Source organism: Barbus barbus (genome assembly GCF_936440315.1).
Source record: "Barbus barbus genome assembly, chromosome: 38".
NCBI lineage: Eukaryota > Metazoa > Chordata > Actinopteri > Cypriniformes > Cyprinidae > Barbus > Barbus barbus.
Genome location: NC_136716.1, coordinates 2810444 through 2838326, shown reverse-complemented (window position 1 = coordinate 2838326; position 27883 = coordinate 2810444). Strand labels below are relative to the sequence as shown.

General features: G+C 36.2%; 2 protein-coding genes across 3 annotated transcripts in view; one reads left to right on the top strand and one right to left on the bottom strand.

Annotated features, from left to right (window-relative positions):
• myocd (myocardin) overlaps positions 1–10018 on the top strand; it is a 105834-nt gene extending 95816 nt beyond the window's left edge. Inside the window, exons 9-14 of one of the 2 annotated variants that reach the window (XM_079397484.1) lie at positions 872–1016; positions 2903–3763; positions 5346–5489; positions 8578–8635; positions 9048–9561; positions 9656–10018. In XM_079397484.1, the coding sequence (XP_079253610.1) occupies positions 872–1016; positions 2903–3763; positions 5346–5489; positions 8578–8635; positions 9048–9561; positions 9656–9680 (1747 nt within the window). In that variant the 3' untranslated portion in view covers positions 9681–10018. Of the gene's footprint in view, positions 1–871; positions 1017–2902; positions 3764–5345; positions 5490–6580; positions 6710–8577; positions 8636–9047 lie in introns of both variants that reach the window. The other variant, XM_079397483.1, reaches the window with a different exon arrangement.
• On the bottom strand, positions 47–27837 carry map2k4b (mitogen-activated protein kinase kinase 4b). Its single transcript, XM_079397485.1, has 14 exons — positions 26730–27837; positions 25590–25625; positions 25132–25164; positions 24651–24753; positions 24243–24417; positions 20835–20954; positions 20624–20743; positions 18768–18819; positions 18481–18608; positions 18326–18403; positions 16586–16734; positions 16419–16464; positions 15153–15268; positions 47–1065 (listed from the first exon to the last, which is right to left on the bottom strand). Exons 1-13 carry the CDS (start codon positions 26821–26823, stop codon positions 15155–15157), a joined length of 1248 nt encoding a protein of 415 aa, XP_079253611.1. The 5' UTR covers positions 26824–27837; the 3' UTR covers positions 47–1065; positions 15153–15154.
• Between the last annotated feature and the right edge of the window lie 46 nt (positions 27838–27883).

The following is a 27883-nucleotide window of genomic DNA, read 5'->3' as shown; positions in this document are numbered from 1 at the left end:
AAACAAGTAGATAGAATAGAAATAGAATAGAGAGTGCACATGTTATGGGGCTTGTGGTTTTTTTTATTAAAAAGAAAACAAATATATAAAATACAATTAGAATAGAGAGTGCTAGAGTTAAAGGCTCAAATGAAGATGGAAGTTTTGATGAATTTTTTACTATGAAACTTTCCTCGGATTAAGAGTGGAATTCTGTTCTGCTTCAGACTTTTTGAGTTTAATTTTTTACACACTTGACATTTCGGTCTTTACCAACCCCAAGCACTTGAATAATAGTGTGCATTTATGAGTACGATTTAAAAAAGAGAAATGCTTTTATTCATCAAGGATGCATTGAGCATCAAAAATGAGAGTAAAGACTTTTATAAGACATTAAGATTTCTATTTCAAATAAATGTTGTTCTTTTGAACTTTCAATTCAGCAAATAATCCTGAAAAATAAAATATGATGGTTTCCTCGAAAAATATTTGGCAGCGCAACTTTTTTTTTTATAATAATAACAATAATATTGTTTCTTGAGCAGCAAATCAGTATATTAGAATGATTTCTGAAGGATCATGTGACACTGAAGACTGGAGAAATGCTGAAAATTCAGCTTTGATCACTGCAATAAGTTACTTTTTAACATATATTCAAATAGAAAACATAGTTATTTTTAATAATATTTCACAATTTTACAGTTTTTTTTTTTTTTTTTACTGCATTTTTGATCAAATAAATGCAGCCTCAAGTGCAGCGGAAGTTGAAAAACATTCAAAATTTTACAGACATCAAACGTTTGAACAGAAGTATTTATAAAAATGTTTTCAAAATAATGTAATTATTTAGGCAATTTTCTGATCTTGAGAAGCATAATTGTGTGTGTAACAGGGCATCCGGTGAACAGCAGTCATCATGTGCGTCCAGCGTCCAGACCAGCAGCAGCTCCTCGTCTCCAGTGAAGAGCAGCTACTGCAACCCGTCCATCAGCCCCGTCAGACCCGGACCGCTGCCCGCCAACCTGGACGACCTGAAGGTCAGTGCTGCGCTTTGACACGTCATGATGTGATGAAGGGGTTAAAGATCTGGACGGGAAACAAGAAGTTTGTAGATTTTAAAGAGGAAGGTGTGTGTCATTTAAGGCAAAACACTACAGGTCTCACTAATGGGCATCAGCATTCTAAACCAGCTGATGTGTTTAAATTATGTTTAAATACAGTCATGGCCAAAAATATCGGCACCCTTGGTAAATATGATCAAAGAAGGCTGTGAAAATTAATCTGCATTGTTAATCCTTTTGATCTTTTATTTAAAAAAATCACAAAAATCTAACCTTTCATTGGATAACAAGAATTTAAAATGGGGGGAAATATCATTATGAAATAAATGTTTTTCTCAAACACACGTTGGACACAATTATTGGCACCCCTAGAAATTCTTATGAATAAAATATCTCTGAAGTATATTCCCATTCATATTCACAATTTTGAGCACTCCAGGGTGATTATGAACATGAAATTATCCAGCCCTGGCTTCCTGTTTCACATAAATATAAATAGGAGGGAAAACAAAGCCCAAATTCCCTTAATCATCCATCACAATGAGAAAAACCAAAGAATATATTTCTGATGTCCAGTAAAAGATAATTGAGCTTCACAAATTAGTGAAGTGGCTTTAAGAAAAGAGCTGAAGCAGTGAACATTCCCATTTCCACCATCAGGGCAATAATTAAGAATTTCCAATCAACAGAAAATGTTACGAAATTTCCTGGAAGAGGACGTGTGTCTATATCATCCTAATGCACGGTGACGAGGAGAGTTTGAGTGGCTAAAGACTCTCCAAGGATCACAGCTCGAGAATTGCAGAAAATAGTTGAGTCTCGGGGTCAGAAAACCTTAAAAACAATTATCAAACAGCCCCTACATCACCACATATTGTTTGGAAGGGTTTCAAGAAAAATTCTCCTAGCTCATCTAAAAAAAACCTCCAGCATATTCAGTTATCAGACACGACTGGAACTTCAAATAGGACTGGCTTCTATGGTCAGATGAAACTAAAAAAATGAGCTTTTTAGCAGCAATCTTCCAAACGTACAATAATCCAAACACAAACCTCATAAACAACACAAAAATGGGTCACTGAGCACAAAACCAAGCTTCTGCTGGCCATTCCAGTCCTCTGACCTGAACCCTGTAGAAAATGAGTGAGGTGAACTGAAGAGAAGAAGCACCATCATGGAGCTGTGAATCTAAAGGGTCTGGAGTGATTCTGGATGAAGGAATGGTCTCTGATCTCTCGTCAGGTGGTCTCTAACCTCATCAGGCATTATAGGAGAACATTTCGAGCTGTTAAACTGACAAATGGAGGTTTCAAAAAGTATTGAATTAAAGGGTGCCGTTAATTGTGGCCAATGTGTATTAGAGAAAAACATTTATTTCATAATATTTCCCCCTATTTTAAATTCTTAAATACACATCATTCATTCATTAATCTATTTTTTACACTTGTTTTTTAAGATCTATATCCATTTAAATTTTAGTTTTACATGTTTATGCAAGTAAAATAAAAAATTTGAGCAATCATGAGTTATAAAATTTAATTAAATTCTATTCGTTCCTATGGATTTATCCTAGTAATTGTAAGATTATATGTTCTTATCATTTTCATACAATTATATATTCAAAAAAAATCCTCAACAGTATAGACAAAATGGTGTGTTCATGTGTAATTTGAAGTTGCAAAAAAATTTCTAGAATATAAAGAATTTATATTGGGTCTTATTTGGGTCCAAACGTACCCAGAATGTGAAAACAGTATGCAAATTTTAAATGTATTATGATGATTAAACATTTAACGCAGCAACTACAGTTTTTAAGTTGAACTACTTGGAATTGTTTGCCTCACTGTGTTGTGTGTTGCCAGGTGTCTGAACTCAGGCAGCAGCTGCGGATCCGCGGTCTGCCCGTGTCCGGCACTAAGACGGCGCTCATAGAGCGTCTGCGGCCCTTCAAAGACTCCAGCTGCGCCTCTCCAGCAGCTTCTGCAGACGTCAGCGCAGCCACATTCCCCGTGACGCCCACCAGCTCGCTCTCGTCCTACCAGTCGCACAGCGCCAGCTTCTACCCGTTCTGCAGCAGCGGCTCCACGCCGCCCATCTCTCCGGCCTCGTCCGATCTCTCTGTTAGCGGCTCACTGCCCGACAGCTTCAGCGATGTCACCATGTCCTCGCCGCAGTTTGGCCTGCAGCCGTCGCCAGCCCAGCTGAGCGCAGACGAGGCCCAGAGCGCGCTGGGACCGGACGCCGAGAAGGACAAGATGCTAGTGGAGAAGCAGAAGGTGATTGAGGAGCTGACGTGGAAGCTGCACCAGGAGCAGAGGCAGGTGGAGGAGCTGCGCATGCAGCTGCACAAGAGGAAGCGCATGCAGGACTGTCCCGCTCCGCCGCAGCACATGATGCATCTGCAGCCTCCTGCGCAGATGCAGCAGTTCTACGGCGTGTCCGTCAAGCAGGAGCAGGTGGCGTCCAGCTGTCCTCTGGCTGCCAAGCAGATGAAAGGCGGTTGCATGGCTCACTGCGATCTGCACGCTGCGCCGCACTGCATGGAGCCGCCGTCATCTGCAAGCCCCGCCGGCCTGTCTGCGTTCCTGAGCCCTCAGTGTTCTCCTGAAGATTCGCCCGTCACCAAACCCTCCAGCTGCCCCTCGTCTCCCGGCCAGCCGTACCTGCTGAGAGACTCGCACACGCTGCCTCAGAACGCAAGCAGAGCCGCACGCAACGTACAGGTGATCCACGTCTGTACACACATCTGTCAAGTCACACTGATTTCTATAGCAGTTTATACAATACAGATGGTTTCAAAGCAGCTTTACAGTTATAGACAAGAACATAGTGATTTAGAATTCAGTTCATCTTCATTCATTCACAACACAATTATTATAGTTAACTACAACTAAAACCATTCATGTGTTTTCATTACTTCAAATCAAATAAATCTTAACTGAAATAAAACAAAATATAAGACACCTTAAACTTATTTCATTTCAGTGAGTTGCCAAAGCAACATTTTTCATTTTAATGTTTATGTAATGTACTAAAATATCTAAAACTAAATTGAAATAAAAACTATATGGACATTTTAAAAAATAAAAGGGCACAACAAAATTACTGATATTTTGAACTAAAAGTAACATGAAAGCAGAAATAATAAAAAAAAAATAATTCAAAATCCTAACCAAAACTGTAATAGTATCTCAGTGATACTAAAATAACAATGATTCAGAAATACAAATGCTGTTCATACACACAATGACTCAAACACACCTCTGCCATAAATAGCTAAGACATTTTCATCTCTGAATTATAATTAATTTGATATTTTTGGGTGGTAAACTAACTAAATAAATACAATACAATATTGTTTTTATTGAAATTATATTTAAAAAAATTGCTTATTATTTGACAATTTTTTTGCTAAATATAAGTCATGACTGACATAAACAGAAAATAATATCATAGAGATTATTATATACATTATTATATCTATATAAGCAAGGTTAGTTCAGCTTGTAAAATGTCAGGTGGTGCAAAAACGTAATGGTATTAATTTATAAATATTTTTATATAAATGTAATTAAATATATTTTCACGATATCTGTAAAAAATAAATTTTATTTAAAAAAATGCATTCATGTACTTATATAATACTTTGTATAGTTATAGTTGTATAATAATAATAAAATCATTGTGTACTTTTCCAAATATTTAAGATTGAGTATAAATTTCTGGAACTTAATGACGTTTATAAATTAATATGATTTCGTATTATTCATATATTTTTGTTATTTAAACATATTTTGATGATATTTTTCCAAATCTTTTATCTTGACATTTATTTGAAGATGTGTACTTTGACATGAGTTGAAGGAAAATGTTATAATTTTTACGTAATACTTGCAAAACTTATGTCATTAGATTTACACTTTTTTGTTGAACTTATTTGTATAGCACTTTTCACAATGTACTTTGTTTTAAAACAGCTTTACCTGAATGTTAGGTTATAATATCTTAATATCATGCCTTATCAGATTAGAGGTATACGATAATATAGTCACATTTTGAAATGATACAAGAAATCAGGCAAGGTATGTAATAATGTATTTGGATAAAGTTGGATATTCTTCTATATACAACTTTATATAAAGAGCTGGACAATATTATAGTTATAATTTGCCACAAAAAAAAAAAAAAAAAGTTTTCACAAGTATATTTAACATGAAGGGTAAGCTGGTTTTGTAAAGGATTCTGTCTTTTCTTTATCATGGACACTGATGTTTGTCATTGATTGCTGAAATCTCTCAGTTACAGCAGAAGAGCGCAGGACAGACGGCGAGCTGCTCGTATCCGTCAGATCAGAGAAACCTGCAGCCGCTTTACCATCAGAATCCATCAGACAACAACATCAGCGCCAGAGGATCCACCAAAGCCAAGAGCAGCAGCATGCAGCAGAAAGTATGTGAAGAATCAAACTCGCTCATCTAATTCATCACTCACACAAACTCACAGCAGAACATCACACATTCTGATCGGCTCCTGTAACAGTAAGTCTCAAATACACCGGGCTTCTGTTAAAAGAGGATTCCCTGTATCAATCATGCGTCTCAACCAATGAACACTAACGGTCAATAGTTTGGAATAAATCTGATTTTTTTATGTTTTTGAAAGAAGTCTCTTCTGCACATCAAGACTGCATTTATTTGATCAGAAATACAGTAAATACTGTAATATTGCTACAATATAAAATAAATGAATTCTACGTGTAAAATGTCATTTATTCCTGTGATCAAAGCTGAATGTTCATACATTACCATTCAAATGCTTGGGGTCATCACAAGAAGACGACATGGATACTTTTATTCATCAAGGACAAATTAAATCGATCAAAAGTGACAGTAAAGACATTTATATCGTTACAAAAGATTTCTATTACAAAGAAATGCAATTTTTATTCATCATGGAATCCTGAAAAATAAAATGTATCACGGTTTCCACAAAAATATGAAGCAGCACAACTGTTTTCAACATTGATAATAATCAGAAATATTTCTTGAGCTGCAAATCAGCATATTAGTATGATTTCTGAAGGATCATGTGACACTGAAGACTGGAGTAATGATGAAAATTCAGCTTTGACCACAGAAACAAATTACATTTTAACATCGAAATATTATTAGTTTAAAAAGTGTTTTCTTTCTTTTAACTGTGTTTTTGATCAAATTAATGCAGCCTTAGTGATCGGATAGGACTTCTTTCAAAAACATTAAAAACTAATTACACCTAATGTTTGGCTGGTCCTGTATGTTTGTATTTGCTGAGATTGTTTAATCACATGTGCTGCTCAATGATCATGTGATGTCAGCACATGCCCACACACATGGATGCTGTGTTTATTGTAACTGTGTCAGAGGTCAGAGGTCAGGCCGTCCTGCTGAGGAAGCGTCTGATAGATTCGGTGCGACTGCGCACACACACACACACACTGATCAGAGAGCTGGGCTCCTCTGGCTCCTCAGAGGTGTAACATTTGGCCCTGTCTCCTGTAGGAGGCTCTGTCTCTCTCTCCGCGGCACGTTGAGCCCAAGTCTCCCACATCCAGCACTGCCTTCTGTAGCTCAGATCCCCCTGCCTCCGGCAGTAAAGGGCCGCCGTGTTATGAGGATGCAGTGAAACAGGTAAAGCAGCTCAGGATCTGCTCTCGCTGCTCACGCTCTCAGAGATTCTGCCTGTGTCTCTACAGCTTTACTGACTGCGTGGAGACGTACAGCGCTGCATCAGTGTACTGCAGGGATTCCCAAACACTTCTGTCAGACAAATTATTATTGTTAATTATTAATAAAATATTAAATATCATTCAAAATATTTCAAATTATACAAATTAGGAAGTATTTTATTTGGACTCTATAGCTGGATTTTAAAATGATCTTAAACCAGTTTTTAGTCTAACATTACATTCACCCTGGTGTTTTAGGAACCCATCAAATTGAATAATGATAATACGAATACATTTTATCTATTGTAAATATTATTATAAGGCTAGCACATATTGTGTTCCCTGATGCATGTTAAACTCACATACAGTGATGGAGTTCACTGCTGAAAACACCGGATCATGAGCTGATAGCATGAACACAGTGCTGCACTTCACTCTGAAACACAGAATATGCAGATATTGAATTAAATCACTGACTTTGATTTGATAATCGCTCTGATTAATCATGCATGTTTTAGTTTTACATATAATATGAGCAGTTATTAGCATTTTATCAACCCACGATCTCCGTTTGGGAAACCCTGCTGTACTTTCTAGTGATTGTTGTCCTTGAAAGCGCCTGCAAAAACAAGCATTTGCCAACAAGTCTAAGCGTAACAGTTCCAGTACATGTGTTTGAATGCAGTCAGCTACAAAATCTGTTCATACATTTCACACTCTTAACCCTCATCATGCATCTAAAATCTGTAAACTGTTTTCACATTCCATGTCTGTTTGGACCCAAAGAATTGTTATTTTATATAACTAAACTAAAACCATAGTAGCCTATATCTGATCAGCAATTTCTCATTAATGTGAAAAACAAAAAAAAATCTGTTTTGAATGTTATTACCATGTTACTATTGCATTTACCCACTTTTTATTAATGTTAAGTTTGCAAGCAAATCTTATTGAGCTTAAGTGGCCAAATACACTCAAAATTGTCGTCCTGGCGAGTATCCTCATAAGCACTGTCAGTTTTGTCATTAATGTAAACAGTTACGAAAGAATACGCATGTGTATCAGTAGGCTGTTGGACCCGTGAAATAGGTCTTGTGACAGCAGCCTGATTAAGCTGTGCCGTCTGTCATTAATGTTAATCAAACAACAAAAGAAAATCCCTCACTGCTCTTGACTAAATGTTTTGTTGAATAACATGTTAATTTACACTTTATTCAATTTCTGTAGCCTATCTAGAAAATGTAAAATTTTCTAGTAAATTAAATTAAATGTTCTCGTGTTCTAGTAAATATTTGCATTATTAATGTTTTATCTTATCCACCTGCGAACCACCCGCAAATTTTTTTATTACCCGACCCACGGATTATCTGCAGCGCCCGCGGATATAACCGCCATCCACGCATCAATACTGCAGTTGTTCATTGATAGAGGTCCATATTCATGTTTAGCAACAAAATTCAGTCCCAAAAGTGTGAGAGATGTGGGAAAAAAGGCTAAATATAGTTTACAGAAGTTTAGACACTAACACACCTTCATAGATGATTTTACATGTATTTGTGACACTAATGATACTCCATACATGCCCGGGTCAAAATAAACCAAACAAAAAAAACCTTAAACAACTAAATGCTGTGTATTTTGAGGATCTTAAAGCATTTGAAAATTTTGTTCCCTTACTAAAAACTATGCCTATTTTTTATGCATCTCTTCCGGGCCAAAACAGACTCAAATGCGTTATGAGGGTTAAAGCAAAGGCATGGAATGCGTCACAGCATGTGTTGACCGCATCAAATACTAACACAATTAAATGATCCTGTGATGTTCTTGCAGCAGATGTCACGCAGCCAGCAGATGGATGAGCTTCTAGACGTCCTCATTGAGAGCGGAGGTGAGTCTCTCCTTATCAGCTTTTGAATTTTGTCATTATTTACTCACCCTCATATTGTTCCAGACCTGTAGGAGTTTCTTTCTTCTGTTGAACACAAAAGATGATATCTTGAAGAATGTTAGTAACCAAACAGTTGGTAGCCATTGATTTCCATAGTATTTTTTTTTTTTTTAACGATACTATGGAAGTCAATGGGCACCAGAAACTGTTTGGCTACCAACATTCTTCAAAATATCTTCTACAGATTTGGAACAACTTGATGGTGAATAAATGACAGAATTTTCATTTTTGGGGGAACTATCCCTTTAGCCCTAAATGAAACGCTCACAAGGCCCCTCATTTCACACAGTAACACCCAGCTCTTATTGACTACTAAAGTCATTGTTTGTGGTGTCATTGTCTTGTTTTAAAGAAATGCCAGCTAACGCCAAAGAAGAGAGGTCTCCTGTAACCAAAGTTGTGCCTCACCTTACAGTTTCGTCCAAGTTCCACCGACACTACAGTCACATGTCGCCCTCCATGCTCGCGTACGATCACGCGGCAGCTCACGGAGACGCTCATCTGGAGGCGCTGCTGAGCCCCATGAGCCGGACACAAGGAGACGCCGCGATCCTGAAGATGCCTGCCGAGGACGGACGCTTGGAGGAGGCGGGCGACGGATTCAACAGCCGTGACATGATGGACACGCCTGTATCGCCAACGGCCGGAAAGATCTCAGCGGTCGCCGCCGAGGGTCACGGCCTCGGAATGACCTTCACGGAGTCGCCATGGGAGACAATGGAATGGCTGGATCTGACTCCGCCCAGCTCCGCCACCGCCTTCCACAACAACCTGCCTCCGTCTGGGCCGAGCATCTTCAACACGGAGTTCCTGGACGTGACCGACATCAGCCTGAACTCGGCCATGGACCTGCACCTGGAGCACTGGTGAGGAGAAACATCACGTCTACACCCAGATCTCCAGATCCAGTGTTTGATACTGTTTTATCATGTTCCATCAAAACTTGAATTGTTTTGACAGTGGATTCTGGCAAAGAATATTTTGATTACTGGAAACAGAAAGAAGCTCCAAATGGAATTGGATTCAAGCCGAGACGTCCGTACCATCCGTCTGTAAATATATGAAAGCAACTCAATACTACTTTTTGTCTGCACATTTGTGGTGTGGGAAAAACACATATTAATGCATCACACTAGTATATCACATGTATTCTCTTGTGCTGTTGTAAATATGAATTCACACTTGCACCTTGAGCTTACAGTAGGATGTCACACTTTTTATGAGCATTTTATTCTTTCCTGTCAACGTCGTGTCATTAATTTATTTTGAAAGCGCTAACTTTTGGTTTTTATGTGATATGAAAGCCTGTTTCCGTCATGGGATAAAAAAAAAAAAAATTGTAATAACGTCTTTTTGCTCACAATGCTGACTTCTTCCTCACAATTTTCAGAAAGAAAGTCTGAATAGCAAGATATCATCTCAGAATTTTAGCTTTTTTTCTCTGAATTGTGAATTTACATCTCGCAATTCTGTTTTTATTTTTTGTTTATAACAGAATAAGTACTAAAAATAGGTAATTGTGACATTTCATCTCCATTTCAACCTTTTTCTTGAGTTTATATTTTACAATTCCGTCTTTTCATCTTGTAATTACAACTATCTCATAATTCTGAGTTTATATCTAGCAATTCCAATTTTATATCTTGCAATTCCAACTTTCTATCTTACAATTTCAAGTTTGTATCTCACAATTCCAACTTTCTATCTCGTAATTCTAACTTTCTATTTTACAATTCCAAGTTTGTATCTCACAATTCCAACTTTATATCTTACAATTTCAAGTTTGTATCTCACAATTCCAACTTTCTATCTTACAGTTTCAAGTTTGTATCTCACAATTCCAACTTTCTATCTCACAATTCCAACTTTCTATCTCATAATTCTAACTTTCTATCTCATAATTCTAACTTTCTATCTCACAATTCCAAGTTTGTATCTCACAATTCCAACTTTCTATCTCATAATTCTAACTTTCTATCTCATAATTCTAACTTTCTATCTTACAATTTCAAGTTTGTATCTCACAATTCCAACTTTCTACCTTATAATTTCAAGTTTGTATCTCACAATTCCAACTATCTCACAATTCCAACTTTCTATCTCGTAATTCTAACTTTCTATCTTACAATTTCAAGTTTGTATCTCACAATTCCAACTTTCTATCTCACAATTCCAACTTTCTATCTTACAATTCCAAGTTTGTATCTTGCAATTCCGACTTTCTATCTCATAATTCCGAGTTTGTATCTCACAATTCCAACTTTCTATCTCGTAATTCTAACTTTCTATTTTACAATTCCAAGTTTGTATCTCACAATTCCAACTTTATATCTTACAATTTCAAGTTTGTATCTCACAATTCCAACTTTCTATCTTACAGTTTCAAGTTTGTATCTCACAATTCCAACTTTCTATCTCACAATTCCAACTTTCTATCTCATAATTCTAACTTTCTATCTCATAATTCTAACTTTCTATCTCACAATTCCAAGTTTGTATCTCACAATTCCAACTTTCTATCTCATAATTCTAACTTTCTATCTCATAATTCTAACTTTCTATCTTACAATTTCAAGTTTGTATCTCACAATTCCAACTTTCTACCTTATAATTTCAAGTTTGTATCTCACAATTCCAACTATCTCACAATTCCAACTTTCTATCTCGTAATTCTAACTTTCTATCTTACAATTTCAAGTTTGTATCTCACAATTCCAACTTTCTATCTCACAATTCCAACTTTCTATCTTACAATTCCAAGTTTGTATCTTGCAATTCCGACTTTCTATCTCATAATTCCGAGTTTGTATCTCACAATTCTGAGTTTATATCTTGCAATTCCAAGTTTGTATCTTGCAATTCCGACTTTCTATCTCATAATTCTTAGTTTAAATCTTGTAATGCTGACTGTCACAATTCTGATATTCTATCTTGTGATTCTTGCGGGGAAAAGTCCAGATTGTGAGATAAGATGTAGCAATTATCTTTTTATTTTTATGACATTGCAGAAACAAGCTTCCATAATGTTAATGCTCACACTTCATGTGAAAGAGAAAATCACTAAATCTCTGGAGAATTGAGCTGTATTTTAGCACGATCAAGCCAACATCTCTGGTCAAAAGATCAAAACTGAAGTACTTAAAAACAAGAGTTTAATATTTAGCTAATTTCTTTCCCCAAAGTCTGTTTTGTATTCTAGATTATTATTATTACTGCCACTTCTGTTATTTTGAACATTCATTAGCTCTTTTCTTTTATTATTATTATTAGTTGTTTTTATCATTTTTGGATCTTTCTCTTCTGATGTATTTATTTCAACCTTTTCTTTTAATTGGCATATTTATATATATTTATGAGACATTCCTTTTCATAAAAAAACTAAAAGTTAGAGTAAGCGTACTCACAGTTAAAAGAGTGATTAAAACAATGAGGACATAAGTGTGAAAACAAATGTTTACTATAGTGGTGACATTTTCTGACACACAAACAGTAGGTTTTTAATACTGTCTGATTTATTTGTTGACTTGCCATCCCTGTTTCTCACTGAAACCTCGCGGAGTCCAATAAATCACATTGGATGAATCTTAAATGACAATCAAAACATCCTGAATCAAAAGCAATACATCACTAACTGTGATGGCCTTTTTACCAGCACTTGTGAAGAATGAATTCTAATATATAGATTATATAAGATCAACTGTGAAACTGTACTGTGGCAAATTTGGGACCTGACTTTTTTTTTTTTTTTTTGAACTTTTTAAATAAAATCTTTAGTTTTAGATTTTAATACTGGTCACTGATTTAGTAATTACTAAATAAAACCGAGTAATTTTTTATAAATAATAATTAGCTCACCAAAAGCTTAAACTGTGAATAGATTTTTTTTTTTTTTCCATTTCATGAAATATGTTTGTTTTTGTTATTTACTGGTTTTTATTAATATTTTGTGCCACTGAATGCTTTAGTGAATCTCTTTATCGTGCCTTTTCTAGAGCCGTGAGGCCTTACAATACAAATGAACTCAAAGCATAATTCAGACAATTTTATATAAATAGTTTTGTAAAAACAATAAACCCTGGGTTTTAGTTCAGTGAATAAGCATCAAGGGCATTACAGACCAAAGCAAGCTCTGTTTTATATTCAAGACTCACTATTAAACGTAGTAGAGCATTAGAGACTCTATTTTTACACAAAGTAGTTTCATACAGTACTTTTAATACGACCAGCTAAGAAATTAGGTCTCTAATCAAGATGAATTGTGTGTAAAGTTTTATGTTGTGTAAAGAACGTCACATAATCCTGTAGATTTTATTTTTCTATGTTTGATATCGGCTAATGAATGAAGCAGCCCAGTAGAAGTGACTTTACGATCTTGTATTTTTTTTCCCTTTATATAGTTTGTTTCTTCTCGATTGTAAGCTGGGATTCCTTTGATCCTGATGGCAGAAAGCATCTGTGCTGCACAAATGTTCACTATTACTCTTCGCCTCGGAGGTTTTGTCTCATTTCTTGATCTTTTGATTCTCCTGGGGGAAATATATACATATGACAGAAAGCTTTTGTACTGCTTGGCCACTGAACAACATTACCATATAAACTGTCCCAGTATTTGTCTCCACCGCTGTATTAATGTACCAGAGTTCAATAAACAAACATAAAACAAACAGACTCCATCAGTCTTGATGACTAACAAAAAACTCCTTTTGAGCTTTTTAATAACGATTATTTATAGTTTCAGACTGTGTGCACTGTAGTAAATGATTTTTCAAAGATGCAATATCAATCTTTCGGCTTTTCACATTTAATTCAATGTTTCTTTGTAATTGTGAAATTTACTATGAATTTCTGAGCAAAAACGGTTTCTAACACCAATTTGTTTTTTCAGTGGCGGTACTTCAAATGCATGTATCTCCAGCTTTTACAGATGATCGGTTGAAGGTTGCGCAGTGGTGTTGAATAAATGCGAGACGATGAATGGCTGAGTATTGGTTTTATTCTAGCATTGAGCCCATCGTGTGTTCAGATCTAACAGAGCAGAATGACAATAAACCGCTGACCTGCAGGCAAACACGCTCATCATATTCATAACGCCAGCTGATGTCCATGTTAACTGTGACGTGTATACGACAAAAAGCTGTCAGAGGTTAATATATACCCAAACCTGAAAATATAGTACGCTGTATCCCTGTACATTTCCTTTTACAATTTTTACAGATTACTCTTCTCACTGTACACGTAAAATATTTTCACAGTGATTTTGTTTCTGTACATAGTTTCCTCTCTTGATACAATATAATAATACACATCGTCCTTAAAATTATTTCACCCCACATTCGTGATGTGCCACTATTATTTCTTAAGCTGCATTTGAAAAGATTTCGAAGAATGCTATCCGGCACCATGTTATTATACAATCAAACCGATGTTTGATGAACGCCGTGCATCTTTTAAAATGAGTGACCTATGAATGAATTATCAGCCGTATCCCACACGAACCAACAAAACTCGTGCCAGATCCTCTGAAAACATGCTGAAAGTGAGCTTGTGGGAAATCTGCGAATCTTCCGATTTGACGACGTGGAGTCTGTATAAATACATTTACAGTGACGAGCAGCGCCTACATTCAGACACCAGCCTGGATTCTCTTTGATAAAAGTGAAAACCATTTGGATCATCGTGACATTATATTGCATACTGAGCGAGTAAAGCTACTTTAACACATATCATTGATGCAGAGCAACACCTTTGCATACCGCTTCATTAAATAAAGAGAGAGTGACGTGATGTGTCTGTACACGTATGAAGAAAAACACCGGCACGGATGCTTTTTCCTCCTCTTATGATTCATTTTGGTAAGCACATCCACTTATCTGATGGTCTTTGTCTTAAATGAGCAAATTCAAGTTTTGCTTCTTTATATTTCTAAATGATTCCCCACACACACATATACACATACATACGAATGTAGCATGATGCAATGAACTCAAAAGGTCGTTTTGCTAAATCTGAAGCTTGGTTACACACCATGATGTAAATGGCTTTTAAATGAGAGCCGATTCTTATCGCACAAGATGTTTTTGGAGAAGTATTTCTCTTTGAACGCAATCATGTGTTCACACTGAAGTGAAGATACAATTACGGAGTCTAGTAGAAATACTCAGACCCTTCACCAGGACTTGCATTTCACAAACGAGAACAAATCCTACACCCGACGTTTGTTCTCCAACTGCGTACAGAAGCGAAGCCACATTACAGCACAAAAAGTGGCACAAGCGTTTTAATGTGGCACTGAGAATTAGAGATTCACTCAAACTAAAGCATCAAATGTCAAGAGTAGGATGTGCTGCGGTAAATGCAGTGAAATGAGAGCTGGTGAAGGGCCGTGCGTTTCGTGTGAGGCGCTGTATGTACACCAAATGGTGGCCGGACCGTCTTGTGTTCCCAACAGGCCGCTCACCATCAGTCGACATACATCGGCGAGCCGGGAGACGCCGGCATTTCATCCAGAATCCTGCACACGTAGCTGGCCACGTCCACGATCCGCTCCTCGTACATCAGGATGAACGGATGCTTCTGCAGGAACAGCACAAATAGAGCACGATTACAGCAACACAAACACACGTTCAGGGCATTTCAGTTTTAGCTGATACACATTATTTTCATGCTATAGTGAATAACCAATAAATGGCTGATATTAAAATGCTACACTATTTTGTCAAGTCACCTTTATTTATACAGTGCTTTATGCAATACAGATTGTTTCAAAGAAGCCTCAAATTAATAAACAGGAAAATAACTGTTAATCTTGCTAAATTTAATTTATAATAATATCTACTAATATTAACGCTATGCATTTTATTATTTTATAAATTCGCCTTTTTAAATAACATAAAATAACAACAATGATAATAATAATAAAAACAAGATGTATTGTTTTCAAAGTATTATTATACCAAAAATATTATTATTGGGTGGTATGTAAATAATAATATTATAATTATGTTTTTATTACATTTAAGATTTTGCTGTAATGCAGATCTGAAAGCATTTTCTGCTGAAAATGCAGACAGAATGAAAACGTTTTAGTTTAAGATTTGCTTTTATCAGCGTTTTTGAAGATTAATTTTATGTGAGCAGCAAAGGTCAACTACATGTAAAATATGGATTTTGTAAATTAGCATGCGTAATTAAATCTCCAATATTACTCATATCAATTAAACAATCAATAAATTAAAACTGTACTACCGACCAATATGTTGGTGGTCCAATATTGCATCTCTAAAAATCAAGTTTAATTAAAAACATAAAAATATAATTGTACAAGACAGAAGTCCATTTTTCAATTAAAATCTTTTCAAGTACAATCAATAAGTTCAAAAGCTGCACACAATAAAGCAAAACACACACAATACTCCTACTACTAACAATAATAAGTGTACAATATTGTATAATGTATTGTTATACGTTTAAAAACGTTATTATAACAATATTATTATTACTATTTTTAAATCATAAAAACAACTAATTATGTATTATGTTTTATTTAAATATCTAAAAATCGAAACAATATAGTACTTATCTAATATTGCATCCCTAAAAATTATGACTAATAAAACCATAAAAATATAACTATACAAGTCAGATGTGCATTTTGAATGAAACACTTTTCAAGTAAAATCAATAAGTTCAAAGGCTGTAGTTCGAACAAACAGGTTTGACGTACCAGCAGTTCTCTGTACTTTGGCCTTTTTGACTCGTCCTTTGTAAGGCTGGAACACACATGATCAAACAAAGACGCGTCACATGACTGCTTAGCAAAGAAACACATGCTTTTTTAACACTCATATCCTTCAAAGCACAGGAAAACTGCTCAGCCACATGTGAACGCACCATAGATTGACAAACTGGATGAATTTGGGTGAAAACTGTCTCTCCTCGGAGTTGCTGAGATGCGGCGGGTCTCCCTTCACCACCTGCGTCAGCTGATCAAACACGCTGTTCCATTTGGGGTACGGGAAGCGCCCCGTCGCCAGCTCGTACTGCAACACAAACACATTCACAATGTTAAAGCAGAGGAGCTGGTGCTTTAGTACTAGAGCCGTTAAATTAACAGGTTAATTAAGTGCAATTATTATGAAAAAAACAGCAGTTTAATGTTCCTTAGGCTTTCGGTGTCGTGAATGTTAATCGAATAACAAAACACAGAGACAAATCACTTTTGTAGCTTTACAGATTTATTAGATTTCATTTATACAGTGAAGACTATGCAGTTATTTTACATTTGATTATTCAATTTCTGTACCTGAAAACTTAGACTTACCTGAAGAATATAAAGCACCGTTTATTTCATTTGTATAACTTTTCTATTATATTTATCTATGCTTTAATTTGCTTATTTTCTATGCTGATTTATTCACCTACAAGATCATTTTTTTTCCAAATATCGCAATTTGAGTTTTTTCCAATATCGTGCAGCCCTAATTCTTTTCCAACATATTTCTATATTCAGAGTTTTATATTTAACCCCTTAACTGTCACTCACAGTTTTGAACATAGAGATTATAGAGCACTATTCAAACTTAAATGTTTATAATTCATGAACGAAAACATTTTGTAACATGATTTTTATGTACCATTTCCATGGTAATGCAATGTCTGATTTTAAAATGGGTTTCAAAGGATGAATTTTGAGATTAAGTTTTCAACTATATCATTTCTTATGATTTCTAAAGCGTGAGAGGGAAAAAGGCAACTAGGAAAAATGTCAGAACTCCTGTTATGATGTAGATTTTTCAGGTGCACTCTTGTCATAAATTAATCCATTAGTTTCCTACATCATTTTTTAACAAAAAAGGTGGAACAATATCTATTTAGGAGTCTTAGACCTTTCCAATGATATATCGTTTGTATAGTTTGATTAGATTAGGATTTAATTGTAAAATAGTGAAGTAAATTTAGGTGTCCCGCTGAGGGGACGGGTGACAGTTAACAGGTTAAAACATTAATCTCATAACATTATTTTTGCAATTATAAATACAGTCTAAATGTATAAAAACCACATCTAAATGTCACTTCATGCAGCTTCTTTATTGAGACAATAAAGCTCAACTTGAACTTGAACTTGAACTTCTGTGCAGTGCTAAGATGAGTTTTGTTTACATCATTTCATGGATAACTATAGCCAGTCATTCATTCACATTAATGACGTATTCAGAGGAAAATCTTGTCTGTTTTCATTTACATCTATTTATGAAATTGATACTACTTGGTATCGTGATTCTTCAGCTGGTATAGTATCGTAAGACAGAGGTTGAGTGAGTTAATGATTCAGTCACTCGCTTCATTTCTGAATTAATTGGTTGAGTGAGTGACTCGCCATTTTCAATAATCAATCAAAAAAAGCATTAATACACATTTTTTATGATTTTGTTGAATCAAAATATTTCTGTCTTGTTTGTAATGTCTAGCTTATCACATTTAACACAATTATGACTTGAAAGGATTATTGTGGGGTCATTTCTCAGCCCATAGTGATGTGCAATTAATTAGATTAATTATTCATTTTGATCGCATTACATTCCTAATTATTACATGTGTATATGAGGGAGTAGAAGAGAGAACGAGACGAACCAGCGTGATTCCCAAACTCCACACATCCGAGCGGACATCATAGCCCTGCCTGGAGGCGCTGGGGTCGATCCGTTCAGGCTACAACAACACAGTAACATCATCATATGCTGTAAGCACACATCACGTTTATTAGAGGAGCAGAATATGATGCTCACAGCCATGTATGGTCTACAGCCAGCATCTCTGGTCTTGGCGATGGAGTCGACCAGCTGCCCGCTGATGCCAAAATCACAAAGCTTAATGTTGCCGTTTCTATCCAGGAGAATGTTGGAGGGTTTGATGTCTGAAAAACACGGTAAAAGAACAATTCAAGCATTCACTTCAGATAATGACACCGAGGCTCAGAAAACTCGCTGCAAAAACCGTATTCAAAAAGCTACAATTGATGTAATGGGGTAATTGCTTCACCCAGCTTTAAACGTGTTGATGCTTGGCCACTCACCTCTGTGGATTATTTTCAAGTTTTCTTTCAAGTGATTCAGTGCTTTCACAGTCTACAAAAAAAAAAGTTAGCTGAATGTGACAACAACAATAATAAATGCATCAAGTGTTAAAATCAGTTATATTAATAATAATACTACGTGTTATATTTAATACAATTAATTACAACCAGGGCTTGACCTGCCGAATGCGGGTGGATTTCAGCGGTGGCGGGTAACACGGTCCCACTAGCCACTCCGGCAGGTTGAATTTAAATACAGTAACACAGCTCAACATTAATGTTTATCCGGGACAAGTATATTTTTTGAAGGGGCAAGTGAAAGAAGAGAATTTTACTTGCTCGACCAGACAACTAATCTGATTAAAACATCTAAATGCACTGACATTTCGGCGAGAATGGTTCTGATTTGAATAATTCGGTGTAAACGGCGATTGATCATGTATAATCAGTAATAAGGTCGCGCCAGTTGAAGCTCACGCAGCCTGTCTATGTGAGACAATCTCATGGAGAAATCAAAATAAATGAATGCAACTGCACACAGAAGAAACATAAAATTTATAACTTCGTTTTTATATTCATAACTCACAGCATATATGTAAGTTATGTAACATGACACGACCAAGAGAGGGAAGATCCCTTGAATTTTGAATCATTGGAGTCAATGATTCAGTGGTCCATTCATAAGGACAGGCACTTGCTTCATTCTTGATTCAGCTGTCTGAACGACTCCTTTGAAGGCATGCTTCAATGACTCATTAATTAAGATGCCACCTACTGGCGGTTTACTTCCATAGTAGCTTATCTTTGCATTTTTTACATTTCATAATTGTATATTAAAAATATATATATATAATTTTTTTTTTTAAACACTGAGCTCACGTTATTTATGCTGTTATAATTTTGCATGCAGTGTTATTACATTCATGCTATATTTCAGCTAAATTGAACTGTCTGTATAAATGTATCTGAATACCGCTCCAGTCACTTCTGTTTCTTCTGCAGCGGAAAGATCGATTTTGTAGATACTTATTTTATATGATTGGTAACAGCGCTATATTATCTTATTATATTAACTGAAATTATTACTAAAATGTAAGAATTTGATATAAAAGATGATGCATGCATTTAACCCAGTTAGGGAAATATGCCCTTTAAATAGGTCAAAAATGACCTGGAAATCAATTTAAATAAATTGTATGCAGTATTAAATCATATAAAACGTAATTTCCCAACAACAAAATTGTGGCCAGTGAAAATGCTGAATGGCTAGTAAATTTGGAAAACCACTAGCCACAGTGGCAGGTGAGCAAAAAAAGTTAATGATTATAACAAAATATTATTATTATAATTTTTTTATAATCATTACTTACATTAATAATTATTATTATTATCACTGTTGTTAAAAATATTAAAAGTACATTATATACTGTTATTATAAAAGTATTATTGTTACTATCTTTATCATGTATTAGGTTTCATTAATTATAATTATTGCTTACAACAACAATACTACTACTAATAATAATAAATTATATATGCACTATTTCATAAATTGTATTATAACAAAATATATTTAATATAATTCCAACATTAATTAGTAATATATTAAGTTTAATAAAGGTTATATACATTTTGTTCTAATAATAACAAATATCATAATCATTATTTATAATAACAATAATAATAAACATTATTATTAGTTGTTGTAATTACTAATACAAATTATATATTTTTATTTTGTTATAACTGATCATCATTATATTAATAATGTATTCATATCTATTAATTTTAATTATTAATTATTACTTTATTATTAACACATAAGCTTGTGTTAATATAGAAGATAAGTGACTTACTGCTAATGTAATTTTGCCTAATATTTCCTCTGGAATCACATCATCTAATGAACAATATACATATTTGTAGAATTTGTCGAGGGAGGTAGACATTAGTTCCATACATATCCAGCAGTCGCCCTGAAGACAGACACAAAAACAGTACTGTTAGAAAACAGCAAACACAATAACAGTCATTCGAACACTGAGAAGAGCGGCGTGTCTGCGTCACCTCTCTGAACAGGGCTCCGTAGAACTGGACGATATACGGGCAGTCGCTGCTCCTCATCACCACATCTAAATCCATCAGAAGCTGTTTCTGCTCCTTCTCATCCACCGTGGAGCGAATCCGCTGCAGCGCAGGCAAGAAGACTGAGGTCAGATTCATCACACACAGATGATGTCAGATTTAACCGGAAGATCGCAAGCATTTCTTCAATTATCAAATTATTGATGAAAACCAGATTCAATTTGTGCTGAATTCTATTAGTTTATTTTCCAACCTAAATCTAAACCAGGTTTGGCGAGTCTCATCCCGGTGCAGTGACGTGTGTCTGACTCTAGGTGGCGCATTCACGCGTTTGATAATATCAGGACAAGCACATGGGCTACAATCAAGATCATTTTCCTCTTAGCTCTATCAAATCTGTTGGTCATGGGTTTTTCTATACAGTGTATTTGCGCCGTCCACTTTTTCCGCGACGCTGGTTCCTGAAGTATTTTTCACAGAGGGTGTTTAAAAACGTCTTAAAGCATTAAAAGCTATGTACCAATGAGGAGGATCACAACATTACAGACTTTGATTTGAAACAGGAAAATTTAAACATCAGGAGAAAAAAAACACAAAGATACAAGACTGGGAACTATAATCCCATGAAGCATTGCAAATTAAAAAAATTTAAAAATGATGGTGAAATATAAAACTATTAATTTAATAGATTTAATTGAATAGTTGATTTTTATATAGAAACTAGTGTTGTCAAAAGACCCGGTACTTCGGTACCAAGTCGGTACTAAAACAATGAAAACATCAAGGTACCAGGTTTTTTTTTTAAGCACTGGTGGTACAGAGTACCCGGTCAACCCGGTTCTTGACGTGTACGCCCCTATGATTTCCACGATACAGAAATCACGGACGGAATCTCGGAATCCAATACAGTTTAGCACGGAATGTCACTGAATTTGTCAAAGTTTGGATGAATTAATCAAAAGTAGGTCATTACACTTAAAGGAGACATATTATGCCCCTTTTTACAAGATGTAATATAAGTCTCTGGTGTCCCCAGAATGTGTCTGTGAAGTTTCAGCTCAAAATACCCCACAGATCATTTATATCATCACTTTGAAAATGCCTAATTGGAATGGAAGCAGAAACACTCTCATTTCCGTGCCTGTTTCTTTAAAGGTCCCATATTGTACACTTTTCTGGAGTTTTTTATTTTAGGTTTTGATGTCCTTAAGAATATATATTCACGGTATAAGTACCAAAAACCATCTCAATGTATTTTTACAGCTCTTCTCTCATGAGCTCTGCTAAGTATAGGTCGATTTGGCCTGTCTAATTAATATATTAATATTTGGCCTAATAATCCCCATCCACTTGATTGGCTCTATACTCTCTCTCCTCTCCACCTGTAGCTGGTTTGTGGTGACCGCACTGGCTCCGTTGTGCTGTGGCTGCCGTCGCATCATCCAAGTGGTGGTTGAGGAGAGACCCCCCAACATGATTGTAAAGCGTTTTGGGTGTACAGCAATACACAATAAAGCGCTCTATAAATGCTTCATTCATTCATTCAATATTCATGAGCCTCTCTTCTGATTGGCCTGTTGTTTTCTGAGTGACGCACGGCTAGGCCAACCACAGGTAACTAGGGTCATGTAGGGCTGACGTCACAATTACGTCACCGCGGTAAACTGGAAGCAAAACAAACCAGTGCAGATTCAGCTTCATAAGGAGCTGAAAATATCATCTTGTTGTGATGTTGGATGCCAGAATCGATGTAATACAGCCTCAAATTAGAAATTTGATTGCATACCTGCTGCCACTGCCAGGTATAAACTTGAAAGGTATAAACTGTTCTGTGCTGCGATATAGTCAGACTTGGATGACTGCAGCGACGCACAGCGAGTTCTCAATAAAGAGTAACTTCTGCTTGAAAGATATCCCAACGTCTCCTGGTCTCTGCTTCGACGAGGAAAAAGTTTCCTACAAAAGTATTGTCTTTTGTTGTTATGGGCGTGTCTAAAGATTTCTTGCATCTCACGACTGTCATGCATGAAATAATGTCTGTGTGCATGCGTGTAAAACAACAAACTGACGGTTTATATATAATCATTTGTAATTGTATATACATTGTTGTGATTAATTGTGGCTGGAATAATAAGGTAGCTGTAAAAACAGTTGCCTGCTGAAATTGAAATGTATTTACATGTTCATCATGACTAGATAGACACGGTGAGTTTGTCTTTACTATACATGTTAGCCATGATCCACCTCATAGTAACAATCCTGTCAGATCGTCCATCCTTTGAGTGAAGAGTATAACGTTACAGGTCAGCCGATCTAGTTTCGTCCGTTAAAAGTTAAACTTTTCTACATGTTTGCTGCTCAGCAATGATGCTGTCTGGGGGTTTGGCAAAACGACGGTGGGCGGTGCTCGGGGTGGTGACTGAAGGCGGTGACTGAGTAGATCGGACGTCACATTTTTACGGAAGTCACAAGGGAAAAACACAGCTACTTTATGCAGGCTGTGTGCACTTTACTGTGGACTGACTGATTTGAAACTTGTATGGTAGTTATATAGCCCCTAGACCTCTGTTATCAAGAAAAATATGCATTTCAGCTCGTACCTGCTAAAAACGTCTGTTTTCGTTCTGATTATCATGTTTTTCGTGCTGAAATCATGCTACCTTATCAAACCTTTGTTTTATCAAATTATGACAACACATAAAATATAAAAACATGTCATAATTTATCCAGTTTAATAAGATAAACCTTCATTGCATCGTTGTTGTGTTTAGGGCAGACGCTCCTCTGAACACATCATGCTGGTCACACCCAAGTTCAATTATAAAAAGTTTGGTGACCGGTCATTTGCCGTTCAGGGCCCAAAGCTGTGGAACGCACTTCCGGGACAGCTTCGAAACATCACTGAGTTGTGTGTTTTTAAATCGCAGTTGAAGACATCTTTTCAGACAAGCTTTTGATATGTAGCCACTGACTCGATTGTTGTTTTTATGTATATTTGTGCTTTTATTTATTGCTGTCTACTGTGTTTCTTGTTTTTATACTGGAAAGCGCCCTGGGCACCTTTTAGGTTGTTGTATGGCGCTATATAAATAAAATTTGATTGATTGACGCGCGAGCGTCGCGACATGTTTACATTAATATACACCTTGCTTCCTGCAGCGCGGGGGAAAACAGTATACCGCGACGGTTGAAAAGCGACTCAGCCTTTTCAAACTTATTTTTGCCCCCAAAACGAAGAATGAAAACGAACTCCGTTTGAAGTATATCAGGGCCTTAAAGGTGTCTCAATTATTCCATTCCATTTTCCAATGTTCCCAGACTCCAGTAATTTCTGCTGGATAATTCTGATATTTTGAGAATTGATTATACAGCACATATAATGTGAATCACCTTGACAGCCATGATCTGTCCGCTGGGTTTGTGCACCATATTGTTGACGGATCCGTAAGCTCCTCTCCCGATCTCCCCCAGGTCCTTGAGGTCCTCGGCCGTGAAGTCGCAATGTTGCTCTGGAGAAATCTTCAGCTTCCCTGAGGACTCGATGCTGTGCGTCCGCAGCCGCTCTCTGAAACGCATGATTCAGTTGCTTTTACACACAGAAACTACAGAGCAAACTCATGAAACCATGACCAAACGGAACTGCAAAAATTGTGACTGTTGCCAAACAGGTTTCCCAAACTTCCCGATATTGTCCCACCCACAAACTCATGCCATTGGCTGATTGGAGTGCCAGGATATTCAACATAAAAACTACCCATGTGACCTTTAACAAATCATTAGCAGTGAATGAAATCTCACATGTGTGGATTCTGGAACGGAGGGTTAGCTGTCGTGATGGGGAGTCGGGTGGTCGTTTTGACTGGCGGATTCGCAAAGTTTAACTTAAGTGCTTTGCGTTTGCCTGTAAAAGAAAAAAAAACCAAAAAAAAAACGTTAACTTCAGATTGCTTTGCTAAGTGTAATGGAGACTTTTTTTATGTTTTGTATTAAAAAACTAAAAAAAAACCTAATTTAACAAAGCATGCAGAAAGAAATGAATATGGAAATAACGGAAAATCAAAATATGAGATGATTTCAGAAAACTGTGTGGCTTGGTGAAGTGAAGTTTATTTATCTACAGCGAAGGCAAGCACTAATCATGATTTCATGTCAATTATTTACGATATTTCATTCATATGTTGTTCATTTTGGTATTAACTGCATCTAAAGCAGAAACCACACTGTATTTTCAGGAGAGAAGTGAAGCAAACCATTATAACAGCACAGAAAACCAGCTTACTTTGGGTTACTCCAGAAAGATTGATCTGAAATCCTAAAGAAAATGGAAAAAAATTAAAATGTAGAAAATCCATGCAAATGATGATACATGTATGGATGCTTATTTGTCATAAAATAATTAAAAAGGTAATTGTGACTTTTAATCTCATAATTCTGACTTGGTGTCGCACAGTTCAGACAATTGTGAGATATAAACTTATATATAAACAATCTAGCAGTGCTGAGAAAAGAAGTCCAAACTGTGACACTTTTCAATTTATCAAAAAAAATAAAAAAAACTATTTATTTCATGGTGGAAACTATATATGTGAGATATAAACTTGCAATTTATCAGAGAATACTCAGAACTGTGAGATAAAGTCACAATGACCTTTTTTATTCTGTGGTGGAAACAAGCTTCAGTATAAACTGAACTGATGATGATGTAAATAAGTGTGAAGTGTTTGTGAGCTGCTTTACCGGTTTCATTCTGACACCTCCAGCATGTGCTGGAATCTAAATGAAGAGGAGAAATCATTCATTTAATAATAACACAATCAGACCACTGGATAATATGAGACTGACCCGATATGATCATCTTAATGCAAATACATGCTACAATCAACTCAAATTATAACTATAACTAAATTAACACGAGTAGAAAATATAAAAACTTTTAGTTTCAGCTAGTTGCAACATTTTTCATTTTTAGTGAAGTGAAGTGAAGTGACATTCAGCCAAGTATGGTGACCCATACTCGGAATTCGTGCTCTGCATTTAACCCATCACGCGTGCACACACACAGCAGTGAACACACACACACCGTGAACACACACCCGGAGCAGTGGGCAGCCATTTTATGCTGCAGCGCCCGGGGAGCAGTTGGGGGTTCGGTGCCTTGCTCAAGGGCACCTCAGTCGTGGTATTGAGGGTGGAGAGAGCGCTGGACATTCACTCCCCCCACCTACAATTCCTGCCGGCCGGAGACTCGAACCCGCAACCTTTGGATCACGAGTCCAACTCTCTAACCATTAGGCCACGACTTCCCCTAGTTGTATTCCCCTTAGAATACAAGGATATACTTTAGAATTCCCCTTAGTTGATGTACTAAAATTAAACTATAACAGTATTATAGTTAACTAAAACTGTAACAAAAATAACCACAAAATACTAAAACTTTAACTAAAATTAATATTAAAGCAAAATATAAATAAAATCTGCTTTAGAATATTAAAATATATATTTGAATTTTACTAAAACAACTGAATAGTGCAGTGAAATATTTTACCTACAACAAAATGTCTTATAAACGGGCATCAATCAGAATCACCGTTATCTATAAATCATCAGTATGATTGTGTTACAGCGGTGCTAAAGAGCAAGAGAACCCTAGTGAGGGAGCTGTCCATATAGACAGCAGTGTTAGCCATACATGATGATGCCTACACGAGCCACTGCACAGGCCTACAGCCTCAGCTCAGAAACCAGCCATGCAAACTCACTCAGACACTTCTGAGAGACATTATCATGGAGCTTCGCGTTCATGTGACACTGTAAACACTGGCGCGCGCGGCCTAAACGCGTTCATTAGCCGCGTCACGCGGTGTTTGCGTCTCTTACCCTGCATGTTGCTCATTGTTGTGAAGTGTTGCGTGTGTAAGGCGGATCCCGCAGCGCTAGCTGGTGAACTGCTGCTGGGACTGGGAGTCGCCATTGTGGATCTGTTGGACTCCAGCAGCGGGGCAGATTGACCCTTCGGACACTGGATTCTCGCTGGACGCTCAACACACGCGACTACTGCAGCGAACCGACAGGCTTTCCGCACCCCATTCGGTTAAGTTTAGAAGCGAGGGGTTAAACGGTCGTGAGGCGGGACGGGACACCAGCTGCGGTTGCCAGGTGCGCGAGGACTCCCCGCTCGAGGGGGATATTAAGACTTTTAAATATCTCTGTATACAATGTAACATCTGTTTTATTATTTTCTTTTCTGTTACATGAATCTACAATTATACATTCAGTATGTATATAATGCAATTATTATATAGTTATTTATATATACTAAAATTACATCATGTAGTTTTAAATGTAAATATTGATATAAATCATAATTATTGCATATTTTATTACTGAACATTGCTATTATTCCCGTTACTTTTGTTTTCTGTTGCTATATAAAGTTTTATTCATAAAAATAGCCTAAACGTATATAAAAATACATTTTATTGCATTATATTACGTGGGTGCATAATTTCATTGTGTATACATTTAGTTTTCTATATTCTTGGTGACGAAATCTTAATATTATTATATTCTCTTCATAAAGGCTAGCCAATTTAAATGTATTCATTGTGTATTTCATGTTTATTATAGCTTGTTTCTAATATTAAAGGGCAAGTTCACAGATTCTCAACCAACTTTATATCGTTAAAATATCGACATAAGTAAACGAACAATGTGTGTTATTTTTACGTGTCACCTCCACCAAGATATTCCCAAACGTGTCGGATGACATAAAAAGCGTCACTTTTGACAGCTCCAGGACTTTTGTATAAAAACTACAGATCGTACAACTTCCGCATTTTTGGATCATCTGGTCGAGCCCAATGCATTATGGGTGCTGTAGTTTTCCTACTTTTTTTTAAAAAAAACTTCGCTATGGACGTGTTTTGCGTTTCTACTGCATAGGTAGCCAACTTTCATTAAAATCCCATCTTGTCAGCGATGACTTAACCTTACTAAGGGTTTGTTGTTGTTCATTTTGTTGCTAACAGTGC

Coding starts and splice junctions, on each gene's coding strand:
- map2k4b (XM_079397485.1), bottom strand. CDS start 26,823: ATGGCGACTCCCAGTCCCAGCAGCAGTTCACCAGCTAGCGCTGCGGGA. Junction 25,626..26,729: donor AACAATGAGCAACATGCAGG/GTAAGAGACGCA, acceptor CTCTTCATTTAG/ATTCCAGCACATGCTGGAGG. Junction 15,269..16,418: donor CAAAGTACAGAGAACTGCTG/GTACGTCAAACC, acceptor CTGTTCCTGCAG/AAGCATCCGTTCATCCTGAT.